This window comes from Eubalaena glacialis, chromosome 19 (genome assembly GCF_028564815.1).
Source record: "Eubalaena glacialis isolate mEubGla1 chromosome 19, mEubGla1.1.hap2.+ XY, whole genome shotgun sequence".
Classification (NCBI taxonomy): Eukaryota; Metazoa; Chordata; class Mammalia; order Artiodactyla; family Balaenidae; genus Eubalaena; species Eubalaena glacialis.
Genome location: NC_083734.1, coordinates 56,384,468 through 56,397,387, shown reverse-complemented (window position 1 = coordinate 56,397,387; position 12,920 = coordinate 56,384,468). Strand labels below are relative to the sequence as shown.

The 12,920-nt window shown below is 44.9% G+C and overlaps 2 protein-coding genes across 3 annotated transcripts in view; one reads left to right on the top strand and one right to left on the bottom strand.

Annotated features, from left to right (window-relative positions):
- RECQL5 (RecQ like helicase 5) overlaps positions 1 to 10,220 on the bottom strand; it is a 37,138-nt gene extending 26,918 nt beyond the window's left edge. Inside the window, exons 1-7 of the mRNA XM_061176587.1 lie at positions 10,064 to 10,220; positions 9,426 to 9,562; positions 8,466 to 8,587; positions 6,584 to 7,102; positions 5,887 to 5,989; positions 5,234 to 5,345; positions 3,890 to 4,052 (exon numbers count right to left, since the gene is read on the bottom strand). Coding sequence (XP_061032570.1) covers positions 3,890 to 4,052; positions 5,234 to 5,345; positions 5,887 to 5,989; positions 6,584 to 7,102; positions 8,466 to 8,587; positions 9,426 to 9,552 — 1,146 coding nt within the window. The 5' untranslated portion in view covers positions 9,553 to 9,562; positions 10,064 to 10,220. The remainder of the gene's footprint in view (positions 1 to 3,889; positions 4,053 to 5,233; positions 5,346 to 5,886; positions 5,990 to 6,583; positions 7,103 to 8,465; positions 8,588 to 9,425; positions 9,563 to 10,063) is intronic.
- Positions 10,221 to 10,364: 144 nt separating this feature from the next.
- SAP30BP (SAP30 binding protein) overlaps positions 10,365 to 12,920 on the top strand; it is a 33,693-nt gene continuing 31,137 nt past the window's right edge. For both annotated transcript variants that reach the window (XM_061175640.1, XM_061175639.1), the window contains exons 1-2: positions 10,365 to 10,521; positions 11,964 to 12,073. In XM_061175640.1, the coding sequence (XP_061031623.1) occupies positions 10,416 to 10,521; positions 11,964 to 12,073 (216 nt within the window). In that variant the 5' untranslated portion in view covers positions 10,365 to 10,415. The remainder of the gene's footprint in view (positions 10,522 to 11,963; positions 12,074 to 12,920) is intronic.

Sequence of the window (12,920 nt, the reverse complement as noted above, 5' to 3'; positions counted from 1 at the left end):
CTTGGAAGGTTATACCTTTCCAAGAATTTGTCCATTTCTTCCAGGTTGTCCATTTTATTGGCATAGAGTTGCTTGTAGTAGTCTCTTACGATGCTTTGTATTTCTTCAGTGTCCATTGTAACTTCTCCTTTCTCATTTCTAATTTTATTGATTTGAGTCCTCTCTTTTTCTTGATGAGTCTGGCTAAAGGTTTGTCAATTTTGTTTATCTTCTCAAAGAACCAGCTTCTAGTTTTATTGATCTTTGCTACTGTTTTGTTTCTATTTCATTTATTTCTGCTCTGATCTTTATGATTTCTTTCCTTCTACTAACTTTGGGTTTTGTTTGTTCTTCTTTCTCTAGTTCCTTTAGGTGTAAGGTTAGATTGTTTATTTGAGATTTTTCTTGTTTCTTGAGGTAGGATTGTATTGCTATAAACTTCCCTCTTAGAACTGCTTTTGCTGCATCCCATAGGTTTTGGATCATGTTTTTGTTGTCATTTGTTTCTAGGTATTTTTTGATTTCCTCTTTGACTTCTTCAGTGATCTCTTGGTTATTTAGTGACATATTGTTTAGCCTCCATGTGTTTGTGTTTTTTACGTTATTTTCCCTGTAATTGATTTCTAATCTCATAGCGTTGTGGTCGGAAAAGATGCTTGATATGATTTCAATTTTCTTAAATTTACCGAGGCTTGATTTGTGACCCAAGATGTGATCTATCTTGGAGAATGTTCTGTGTGCACTTGAGAAGAAAGTGTAGTCTGCTGTTTTCGGATGGAATGTCCTATGAATATCAATTAAATCTATCTGGTCTATTGTGTCATTTAAAGGTTGTGTTCCCTCATTAACTTTCTGTCTGGATGATCTATCCATTGGTGTAAGTGAGGTGTTAAAGTCCCCCACTATTATTGTGTTACTATCGATTTCCTCTTTTACAGCTGTTAGCATTTGCCTTATGAATTGAGGTGCTCCTATGTTGGGTACATATATATTTATAATTGTTGTATCTGCTTCTTGGATTGAACCCTTGATCATTATGCAGTGTCCTTCCTTGTCTCTTGTAACATTCTTTAAAGTCTATTTTATCTAATATGAGTATTGGTACTCCAGCTTTCTTTTGATTTCCATTTGCATGGAATATCTTTTTCCATCCCCTCACTTTCAGTTTGTATGTGTCCCTAGGTCTGAAGTGGGTCTCTTGTAGACAGCGTATATATGGGTCTTGTTTTTGTATCCATTCAGTGAGCCTGTGTCTTTTGGCTGGAGCATTTAACCCATTGACATTTAAGGTAATTATCAATATGTATGTTCCTATTACCATTTTCTTAATTGTTTTGGGTTTGTTTTTGTAGGTTCTTTTTTTCTCTTGTGTTTCCCACTTAGAGAAGTTCCTTTAGCATTTGTTGTAGAGCTGGTTTGGTAGTGCTGAATTCTCTTAGCTTTTGCTTGTCTGTAAAGCTTTTGATTTCTCCATCGAACCTGAATGAGATCCTTGCCGGGTAGAGTAATCTTGGTTGTAGGTTCTTCCCTTTCATCACTTTAAATATATCGTGCCACTCCCTTCTGGCTTGTAGAGTTTCTGCTGAGAAATCAGCTGTTAACCTTATGGGAGTCCCCTTGTATGTTATTTGTTGTTTTTTCTAGGACCTATTTTCTAATTCTCTCGTCTGTTCCAATGACGTTACTGTATTACATGGATTTGATCAGGGTGGCAGCACAGCACATTCTGATGCTGGGTTAAGCACATCCCCTTCATCATTCTCCTTTTTCATACTTTTCCTGGCTGTTCTTGAGCACTTATTCTTGCACATAAATTCTAAGATTCTACTTCCCAATAAAAGTCTTTTGGGATTTCAATTGGGACTTCATGAAATATTTATATTAACTTTGAGGAGAAAAGACAGTTTTAAGTCTTCCCAATCACTTTTGTATCTGTTCAGAGTTTGTTTTCTTTCAATGAGATTTTAGTTTTCTTCATCTAAATCAGTGGCTCTCATCCCTGGCTGCATATTAACATCAACTGGGGAGGTTTTAAAAAAAGTCTCTTGATAAGAACCTGTAACATTTACTTCTAGGTATTTTATAAGTTTTATTCTTGCAAATTAAACATGTTTTCATTTCTATTCCTAGGTATTTACAGTAATGTTTCTCTTACATTCACCCATCTTGCCAAGTTTTCTTATGAATCCTAGTAGATTTCTAGTAGAGTCTTTGGGGTTTTCTAGGCAGACATTTGTTAAAATTTCTATCTGCTGGTGTCTCCGCTCCTTGTCCCTGTGAGTTTATATACTTTTCATCCTTTTATTGTCCTTTTGGTGGGGATCAGGAATAAGCCCCTGGGTTCAATCTTTCTTATAAGGAAAAGTCGATGTGTATCCTTTTGCAACGTCACACATTATGTTTTGGGGGGGTTTAATCCATGTTGATTCATGTAGAGTTACTGCTTCATTTTTAACTGCTCTGGACCATTCCACTGTGTGACTAGCCCACTGTTTACTTACCCCACACCCCACAGAGGAAGAGTTTGATGTCCCCACTGTATTGCTGCAGCCAACATCCCTGTATACCCTCATACAGTCCATCATGTGCACTGACACCCTGTCTACCTAGATGTGGAACTGCTGAGTTGCAGTGCACCAGTCCCCTCCACGTACACGTGTCACCTCGTCTCTCTTCAAAGCAGCCGTTCTAGCTTATAATCCTGACCATGTCATGAGCTGCCCTCTCCCCACATCCTTGCCAAAAGTGACTATAAAGATGTTTTACACTTTGGCCAGTCTGATGGGTACAAAATGATAGCTTGTCGTCTGACTTGCATTTCTCTGATTCCTAAGTGAGGCTGAGCATCTCTTTGTATGTTTTTTTTTTTTCCTCTTTGTATGTTTATTAGATATTCTGGCTTCCTCTTCTGTGAAATCCATCCTTTTTGCTATGTAGCTGTTTGCCTTTTACTGTTTTACCTGCAGGAGTTCTATACAGCCAGCCAATGATGTCTATCACGATGAAATCCCCAAATGGCTCATTTTTTCACTTTGTTTATGGTGTCTGTCACGATAAAGAAATTTTTAGCTCGAATTTAGTCAAACAGATCAAGTCTTCTTTGATGGTTTCTGCTTTTAAAAATCTTGACATAGGGACTTCCCTGGTGGTCCAGTGGGTAAGACTCTGTGCTTCCAATGCAGGGGGCCCAGGTTCGATCCCTGGTCAAGGAACTAGATCCCGCACGCATGCCGCAACTGAGAGCTCACATGCCGCAATGAAGATTCCACATGCTGCAACTAAGACAGGTGCAGCCAAAATAAATAATATTAAAAAAAAAAAATCTTGACATACTCTTCCCTTCCTCAAGGCCATGAAATATTTTCTCCCCAGTTTTACAGTTTTTTGAGGTCTTTAATCCACCTGTAATTCATATGTATATGGCATGGGAGGTAGGGTTCTAATTTTATCTTTTTCTAGCATCAATTATTCAATAGTTCATCCTTTTCCTGTTGATTTCTAATGCCACCTATCATACACCAAGTTCCCTTATATTCCTGAGTCTGTGTCTAGGTTCTCTACAAGGAATATGCAACCAGTTTAAAAAAAAAAAAAAAAAAAAGGCTAAAATCAAAGAACTTATAACAATATGGGAAAATGCTTATATAACAATGCTAATTTAAAACAAGGCAGGATTGATCTTGACTATGTAAAGTAACACACACACAACAGACTGTACGAAGATCAATCAAGTATAAAGAAAAAAGTCTAACCTAGTTATAAGCTATCCACCTACAGCCCATTCATTCCCTGCCTTGCTGTACCTTCTAGCCTCAGGAGCACCCCTCCAGATTACAGAAGCTCCATCTGGGTTCGGAAATTGGAGAGCGGTGGGTTCGGACAAGAAGGGCTCCTACTGCCCAGGACTTACCTGGAGTTTCGCTACTTCCTTCCAGATCAGGAACCTGACTTGGTCCCGGTCATTCCTAGAGTAATACAGACGGCACCAGGAAGGCTTTCCGTCTCTGCCCGCCCGGCCAGACTCCTGGTAGTACCCAGCCATAGACTTGGCAATATTCCAGTGGGCAACAAACCTGTAGGATCCAAGGGACAAGCAGCATGAGATGTGGCAGAAAAGCTGAGGGGAGAAGTGACTCCAAGTCAGCAGAGCAGGGGTCTCCACAGGGACCAGGAGTGGGAGGCTGGCAGGCAGAGAGGCAGAGACAGGCCCCCAGAGTAAACATGGCTAGGACCCTGCAGTCCTTCAGCAGGCCTTCCCGCCATGGAGCAGCCCATGGAAAAAATAGCAGACTTAAAGAAACAAGATTAGGACACTTATGAGCTGGGTAAGTCCTTTATAACATCTTTGAAGAGCAAAAAGGATAATACTTATGAAGTACCTACTATGAGCCAGTGTATATATTTGCCTTGTTAAATCATTACAGTCACCATCATGTGAGGTAGCCTCATTTTATAGACAATGAACTTGGGATTCAGAGAGGTAAATTTGTACAAGGGGATGGCAGAGCTAGGATTTGAGCCTAGGGGTGTCTGACTCCAAAGCTGATCCGTAATAAGACACAGCTGACCCAGAGTTCAAACCCTGATTCCAAAGTCCACGTTGTCTCAAGTATAGTTCACGGTCTAATTCCTACCATGACCATCTCAGGGTCACTATGAGGCTTAACAAGACCACATATGCAAAAGTGCTCTGTAAATCACACAAGGCATTACTGTTGGTGTTAATCAGAGCAAAGGGCTTCAGGCTGCAGCCCAAAATGTCTCTGGAGAGTCAAGCATGGCTGGAGGTAAAAGACTTCCCAACAGTGGCCAGTGTGGGGCTAGGAGGCTGGGATGTACCCATCTCTTCTGGACTGTCCAGTAAACAGTAACAAGGAGTGACGGTAACGAGATCTTTGCCTTCAGTTTTGCACAGGGAGCAGTTTTAAGATAGTTCATTCCACCCCCTCACAGGCTCCAGATGCTAAGGTGGGAGTGAGCGGGGCTGTGTTAAAGGGTGAGCCTGATGGTCTGCATGCTGCCCCCTCTTCTGGGGGATGGAAGAACCGTGCTGTGCCATCACCAGGGAGCAGAGGAACTGAGCACAGAACCTGTCAGCGTTTGGACTATGTACCAGGGACTCTATCCTGGGGCCTCCTTCCGCTCTGGCCCTAGAAGGACACAGAGAGCTGGCTCCCCAGACAGAGCACGAGGTGGCCCACCCCACCCGGAGCCAGGCCCCAACTGGCAAAGCAAGACAAGAACCAGGGCTCACCTGACATTGGCTTTGTCCACTCCCATCCCAAAACTAATGGTTGCAACAATTACAGGGACCTTCTCCTCCATCCACTCGTTCTGCACCAGCGTTCTTTCAGGAGCCTTCAGCCCTAGAAAAGAGGGGAAGGTGACGAAGGGAACTTGCATTTCCCTTGGGTTTCCCCTGAGGTCTACCTTGGGTCTGACGCTGTGCTAGGCACAGTACACACACCCTGAATCCATCACTTACCAGCTGTGTGACCTTAGGCCAGGCACTTAACCCACCAAGCCTGAGCCAATAAACATAGAGACCCAGGCCTGTGTGTGGCACAGAGCACTCCATAAATGTGACAGCCAGGATTCAAACCCAAGTCCATTGGCCTCCAGAGCCTGTGCTCTTTCCATGACACCAAAACCTGGGCTAAAAAAACTCATCACCTGCTGCTGGGTGGGCACAGGGTGACAACAAGAACTCAGGAATCACAATTCTCCTTTTAGATCTCATTTGGGTCTAGACTCCTTTTTGTGAATTTAAGTGAATCACTTTAGCTCTGCCTGGGTATCTGGAAAAAGATGATGGACCCCCTGATTATCCAGGATTCTTAAGGAACAAAAGACCGGCTAAGCGGCTTCTGAGAGTAAGGAGGGCCACATGGCCCAGGTGCCCCTTACCTGCGTGGTACGCCTTGGCATTCACGCCCCTGTAACTGAGCTCTATGGCCAGCTGTTCACAGGCCTCCCTGGTCCTGCAGTAGACAATGCCGCAGCCGGACAACTGAAAGGGGAGACGCGGGAAGAAAATAAGCATTGGGAAGAACAAAACAGCCCATCGCACTGCAGCCTGCTCTTTTTATTTATTTATTTATTTATTGGCCGCATCACGCAGCTTGTGCGACCTTCGTTCCCTAACCAGGGACTGAACTCGCGCCCCAGCAATGAAAGAGCCAGGTCCTAACCACTGGTCTGCCGGGGAAGTCCCTGTTTTAAAAGCAGCTCTGACTCTCTCTCGTCAGGCTCACGGTCTCCTCTGAGGCAGACCACCTAGCACAGCCCTGCTACTTTCTAACAAGGCGGGACCAAAGCAGCTCAAAACCCAACTTTTCTAACCCCTGCCTCCTCCCCACAAGCCTCGGATAGGTCTGCAAAGGCCCCCCACAGGAGGACTCCGGGACACGGGAAGCCCAGTAAGGGGGACAAGGCCAGGAAACCAAAGGGGCAACTCTGTGCACGAGTTTTAAGAAGCTATGGCTAGTCCTGGCTGAGGAAGCCAGAAAAGCAAAGATCTTGGAAATGAGAATCCTTCTCTATGCCGCACATAGCAGCCTGCCGCCCCCGATGTACCTCGGCCCCCCAACCTCAATGCCCTCACCCCTTTATCAGCCTTCTGTCCGAGAGCCTTAAGGCAGAAGTCCCTCAGGTTCCCGTAGGGATCAGGAAGCAGTTCCTTGAACTGCACATCATAGAAGAGGTTGGCCCGGAAGCAGGGAGTCTTGAAGGTAGCAACTGGCTGCTTCAGCTGCAGGGCGGCAAACACATCCTCTCGGACCTGCGGGGTGGCTGTGGCAGTGAGAGCCACACAGGGGGCGTGGGCCAGGCGGGGGCGCAGGGCTCCCAGACGCAAGTAGTCAGGACGGAAGTCATGCCCCCACTGGGAAACACAATGAGCTTCATCCACCACGAGGTAGGAGAGCAGGTGGCGGGACACCAAGGAATTCAGGGCGGGCTGGAAGGAGGCAGAAGCCGCCATCTCTGGCGTGATGTACAGAAGCTTGGTCCAGGGATTTTCCTGCTCCAGGTCGGAGAGCAGCTCCTTCTTCTGCTGTGCCGAGAGCTTCGAGTTCAGGGAACTCACTCGGACCTTCAGGGACAGCAAGTGGTCCACTTGGTCCTGAGGGCAGAAGGGGGAGAGGGGACTATAAGTGGCCCTCAGGCCTCAGTCGTAAACGTCACTGTGACTCCTTGGGGTATTTCACAGCCATAAAGCATCCTTCTCCCACCCTCTAACGTGTCTTCTCTTTGCATAAGAAGAAGTACAGAAGGTGAAGTGGTTGATGTGTGGAGCCAGATAGACGTGGATTTAATCCCGGCTCAATTACCACATGCTCTTCAGCTGGTTCTTAACCTTAACCTTTCAATTTTCTCACTCTCATTCTTTCACTTTACTATGAAAAGATTAAAACTACCTAATAGGATTGTTTTAAGAATTAAATGAAATTTTACACTTGGAAGGTACGTTAATGCCCCTAAACACTTAGCACAAAGCCTGAGACTAGTACACACTCACTAAGCATTGTTATTGTTGTTCTCTATCCCTCTCTCTCTCTCTCCTTTTCTTCATGGTGGATGGCTCTTAACCACACGGCCACACTTCCTCATTTCTGATTCTATCCGTCCATCTGCAGGCCTTAAATATAGTCAGAAGCACAGAACAGATGTTAACAACATCCCAATAAGTTTCTCATCTTTTTTTCTGTCTCATGGCTGTGCTCTCGCCAGAATAAAGCAGAATATACCAGGAATTCCCCTATATCGATTTATACCTCTCTATCCACCTGCATCTTCTATAACATCAAGAGTGCACGTGTGTACATACGAGAGTGAGTGTGTATGTGCATACACATACAGTTCCATATTCCTCCAGGCAAAAAGTTACAAAGGAGGGTGAGAGACCTCAGGCCATCAAAACACAGAAGACTCATTCATAACCCACCAGAGTGATATGCACTAGTGGAGAACCCCACATTTGGGCGATTCAGAAACCCAATACAGAGAGGGATATAGGCAAATCAAAGAAAAATAAGAGGCAAAAGACCAAAGAAAGGTGGACTTCCCTGCTGGTGCAGCGGTTAAAAATCCGCCTGCCAATGCAGGGGACACAGGTTCGATCCCTGGTCGGGGAAGATCCCACATGCTGCGGAGCAACTAAGCCCGTGCACCACAACTAGTGAGCCCGTGCGCTAGAGGCCACAAGCCACAACTACTGAGCCCGTGTGCTGCAACTACTGAAGCCCATGCGCCTAGAGTCCAAACACCACAACAAACAGTAGCCCCCACTCGCTGCAACTAGAGAAAGCCCACGTGCAGCAACGAAGACGCAACACAGCCAAAAATAAAATAATTAACAAATTAATTTTTTAAAAAAGACCAAAGAAAGGAGAAGTAAAATTTCCAGCTGTTAACCACCCCCCCACAAAAAAAAAAACCTTCCTCTAAACTTTCTGGGCTGCCACCTTCATACCCCTGAGCCTCACCTGAATCAAAGCAATGAGAGGAGAGATCACGATGGTGATGCCTTTGGCCAACAGAGCAGGGAGCTGATAGCAGAGGGATTTTCCTGCCCCTGTGGGCATGCACACAAAGACATCCTTGTCGCCTGCAAAAATACAAGAAGGCAACATCTCAATGCTTCCTGCCTTTTAATCTCTCCCCTTCATCAAGGCTGTTGAAAATTAAACAAGAATGTAGGAAAAACTCCTCGCAGAGTGTCTGGCACGTGCAAGGGTCTCAGTATAACCTCAATTCTCTTCCCATCCTTTCTATGAAAAGGGGAGTGGTCCAGGGAGATTTGGCAATGCACACAAATCATTTCCAGTAGTGGCAATAACAACTACAAGGGTAAGAAGTCTGAGTCTGCTGGGATATGGATGATTGAACTGAACAGCCATGAAAGCTGAATACTTCTGGAGGAGTGGGCATATCTGTATAGACATGGAAACAACATCACTTAGAGGGCTTTTGTTTATAAATGTTATAATGTAATTAACATGACACTGCTGCGCCCCTCTTGACAACCACCATTTGTCAACATATCTCAGTTTTATAATATTATTACTCCTTCCTTCCCTATTTGGGACCCAGACCACTCAATCTTCAACACAGGAATTACCTAGAAGGTGACTGGCTTAGGCTATTCCTGCCACGCCCCCACCCCACCCCCACCCCACTGCCTACACACAAAGGAGAATGGAAATTTATGAGCTGTTTTCAAAGACAACCTTAGCTCTGGCTATGAACCAGAACAGCTGGGTGGTTCTGCCAATAAAACTGCAAGTTTTGGGTGACAGATCTACAAGAGCTCCAAAATCAAATATGGCCCAAGGGGGGGGGGAGGAAGGAAGGAAGGGGAGGAAGGAAGGTGTTCTTCCTTCTGTAGTGGCAGCGCTATGGTATAGCCAGCACAAACATAAATACAGGTAGTTTGGCAACATTACCTTTCACTACAGCCATGGTTGCCCTCTCCTGCAAAGGCGTCTTAAAAGAGTCAAACCCAAAGACCTTCTTCAACGTGCTCCGGACTCGACGCTCAGGGTCAAAAGGAGAGGAAGGGTTGGTACTCATCTTGACGACAGTGGCCAAAGGTTAAGGCAAAGGTGATGATCATATGGTTGCAAGGAGAACCCTCTGTTCTGCTTTTCAAAGCCTACTTATTTTTTCTATAAGTTTCCTTTATTACACTCGAACTATATTATTTTCAAATAATATAGCTCCAGGTGAACAGCCTCAAGCAATACATTCCTGGGTAATTATCTCCATTTTTATGCTCGGTGAAAATAAAAACACCCAACTATCCCAGGCCACGGTATAGCGCAGAGCTAGAAATCAGATCACGGGAAAAAACACAAATGTCTTCAAAATAGTTTGGAGAAGATGGAATTTTTTTTCTAAGATCCACCCTCTGCTCTATAAGCACAGCCATGACGACCATTCTTCCCCCCGGGACCCCGACCCCTTCTCCCCCCCACGCCCCCCACGCCCAGAGGAGAGCTCTTCCCTTTTCCTCCTCTGAACCCTAGATCTGTTCTTTCCTCCTTTCCCCAGCCGAAGCCTCCCTCTCTTCACCCCAAGATATCAGAGCCGGCCGTGGGCCCCAAGGAGCGAGGGGCTCTTGTCGGGCAGTTGCTGCCCGCTGGCTCGGGAACTACTCGCAGACCCCCATACGCCACAGACTACTCTCAAAAGCCAAACTGCTGGGAACGCAAGGTCAGGTAAAACCCACACAAGCTTGGGTCCGTCGCGCAGTGATGACGTTACGCAAGCGATGGCGCGAGGGGCGGAGCCAGGCGCGGAAACTGCCGTTTTGATTGGTTCTCGGTCTGAAACGGGCGCGGGGTCTCCTGGGATCCGGAAGTAGTTGCCTTTCCGCCCGGAAGTCGGCTCTGTGGAGTCATAGGAGTGAGCCACGCCGGGGCTGTGGGAATAAGATGGCGGGGAAGAAGAATGTTCTGTCGTCTCTGGCAGTTTACGCGGAAGATTCAGAGCCCGAGTCTGACGGCGAGGCAGGAGTTGAAACGGCGGGCGGCGCAGCTGGTGAGGCCCGAGTAGGGAGCTGGAAGGGGAGAATCGGATGTCTGCTCGGAATGCTGCTCTCCTAGCAGGCGGGAGGGAAAGAGATGGTCATTGTGCCCCAAGTATCGGGCTCTGGAGCCCCGAAGGGCGTTCAGCGTCCTGGGATAGACCGAGCGTTAGATGCTCTGTAGCAAGAACGGACCGTCTCCTTCTTTTGTTTCGATTATTTTTCCGAAACTTACTGAAAGTCTTCTTCCTGCTGGGCATCGTGCTGGGCAGAAGGATGGACGAAGGGTGGAGAGAGTCCAAGGCTACTGAACCACCACCTATTTTCTCCGGCCTTGTTGTTTGGTGGGGGAGAGCGAAACTTTTAATTAATAATATGCTTTAGCCATATCTTGGAGCTTTTAAAAATACATACATCCTGTCTCCACTGCGAGGGAGTCTAATTCAGTAGATCTGGGGAAGGACCTGGGCATTTGTGAGCTTTCCAAGGCTTCTTGGTGATTCCATTACTCTGTGAGTTGTTAAAGCCCATCAGTGATTTTGTTGCTCTACTCTGGTTAAGAATCACAATGTTAAGAAATGGGAACAGATCTGTATGGGGACGTAGAGAGGCAGCAAGTTACCCAACGTATCTGGGCCTTGGTTCCCTCATTTGGAAAGTGATGGGGGTCGGGGGGCCTTGGACTGGGTTAGCTCCTCTCAGTTTTGTGTGGTCTCTGCCTGTCAGGAAGTTCTCTGGTGGTTTCCCACTAATTTGTTTTGTTTTGGGGCTTTGTTGTTGTTTTGGTTTTAAACGTAGGAAAAGATTTTGTTTCTCAAGTAGGTATGATTGGGAACCTCTCAGGGTGCCCCCATTTAAGGTCCTGTTCCTAGGGGAGGACACACAAAATGAGGATGACAAAGTCCTTGTCTTGATGAGAAGACAAGTTCATTGGTGCCTATGATACAAGGTAGACATATGCAGATCAAAAGAGATGGGTGGGGGTTTTTTGAATTTTATTTTATTTTGTATATAGCAGGTTCTTATTAGTTATCTACTTTATACATATTAGTGTATATATGTCAATTCCAATCTCCCAAGTCATCCCACCCCCACCACCACCCCCCACCCCCCCGCCACTTTCCCCCCTTGGTGTCCATACGTTTGTTCAAAAGAGATGTTTAAACAACATGGTATAATAGTTCAGAGAAGGGAAGGCTTCAGTTGTCATAATAGGTGGATTGGAAGCGTTAGAAATGGAATTTAATATTGCTTGGTTTTCTTCCCTGTTCTTTTAATGAATTCATACACTAAATTCTGTGATCTTCCCAAAAGCAGAATCTGGGCCTAAGGTCACTTACATGAGATTTAGGTTTCCTTTTCTCTTCAGAGATAGTCCTGGCAACTCAGATCACTCAGGTGTTTTTTTTACATTCTTTTCCCCATTCATTCATTTTATTTTTCTCTTCTGTTTAAGAGGAGAAAGGCGGATTGGTATCTGAAGCCTATGGAGAGGATGATTTTTCTCGCCTCGGGGGTGATGAAGATGGTTATGAAGAAGAGGAGGATGAGAACAGCAAACAGTCGGTAAGTAAGTCTGTTCCCAAATCCAGAGCTGCTCAAAGCACCATTTGTCAGAAACTTTCTGACCTGTACCAACAGTGTTCCATTTCATGCCTAATTTCATCCCCCCCCCCTTTTATTTTCTTTAGTATCAGTTGAGGAAACTGGGTTGGATATCAGTAGTTCTATTTGAAGATCAAATTCGTTTTCACCTGAACCATTTTGTATTAACCTTTGAATTGAAATTTGGGGGAAAAGATAGTGGACAATTTTATTTAACACAGATATCAATGGGTGTTTTATATTGGTTTTCCCTGTTTAGATAATTTATTCCATTTGTAACAGTGCATTCATCCTAATTGGTGTATCATTTATATCTGCACTCAATTCTGTGTTATTTGTAATCTTGGTTGGGGTTCATTCAAATTTCTCAGTTTATTGGAAAGACTAGGAAGGACAGTTATTTGTGGTTTGATGCTTATTAACTCCTTTCTTGACTTTTTACTTGGCGCTTTTTATCAAAGTGTTCTTGATCACAAATCTTGCCTGATGTTTAGTATGTGCTGACTATCAAAGGAAAGAGAACTTGCATCTTAATTAATCAGAAAGACTTTAGGTACACTGTCACCTGAGCATCATGGGCCAGAATTTTAAAGTTTGGAGAAAAACAAGGATTCAGGCTGGTGCTTAACACAAAGACATACAAAGTTGAATCTCAATATAAAATCTGGTTATTTAGCAACAGCTCTAATTAAAATGCTCAGTGTTCTATATTATTTGTTTGAAAATTTTGTTACTCGTTGATACTTAAATGTTAACATTAGACTGCTTCACAGGGAATTGCCTGGCGGTCCAGTGGTTAGGACTCTGT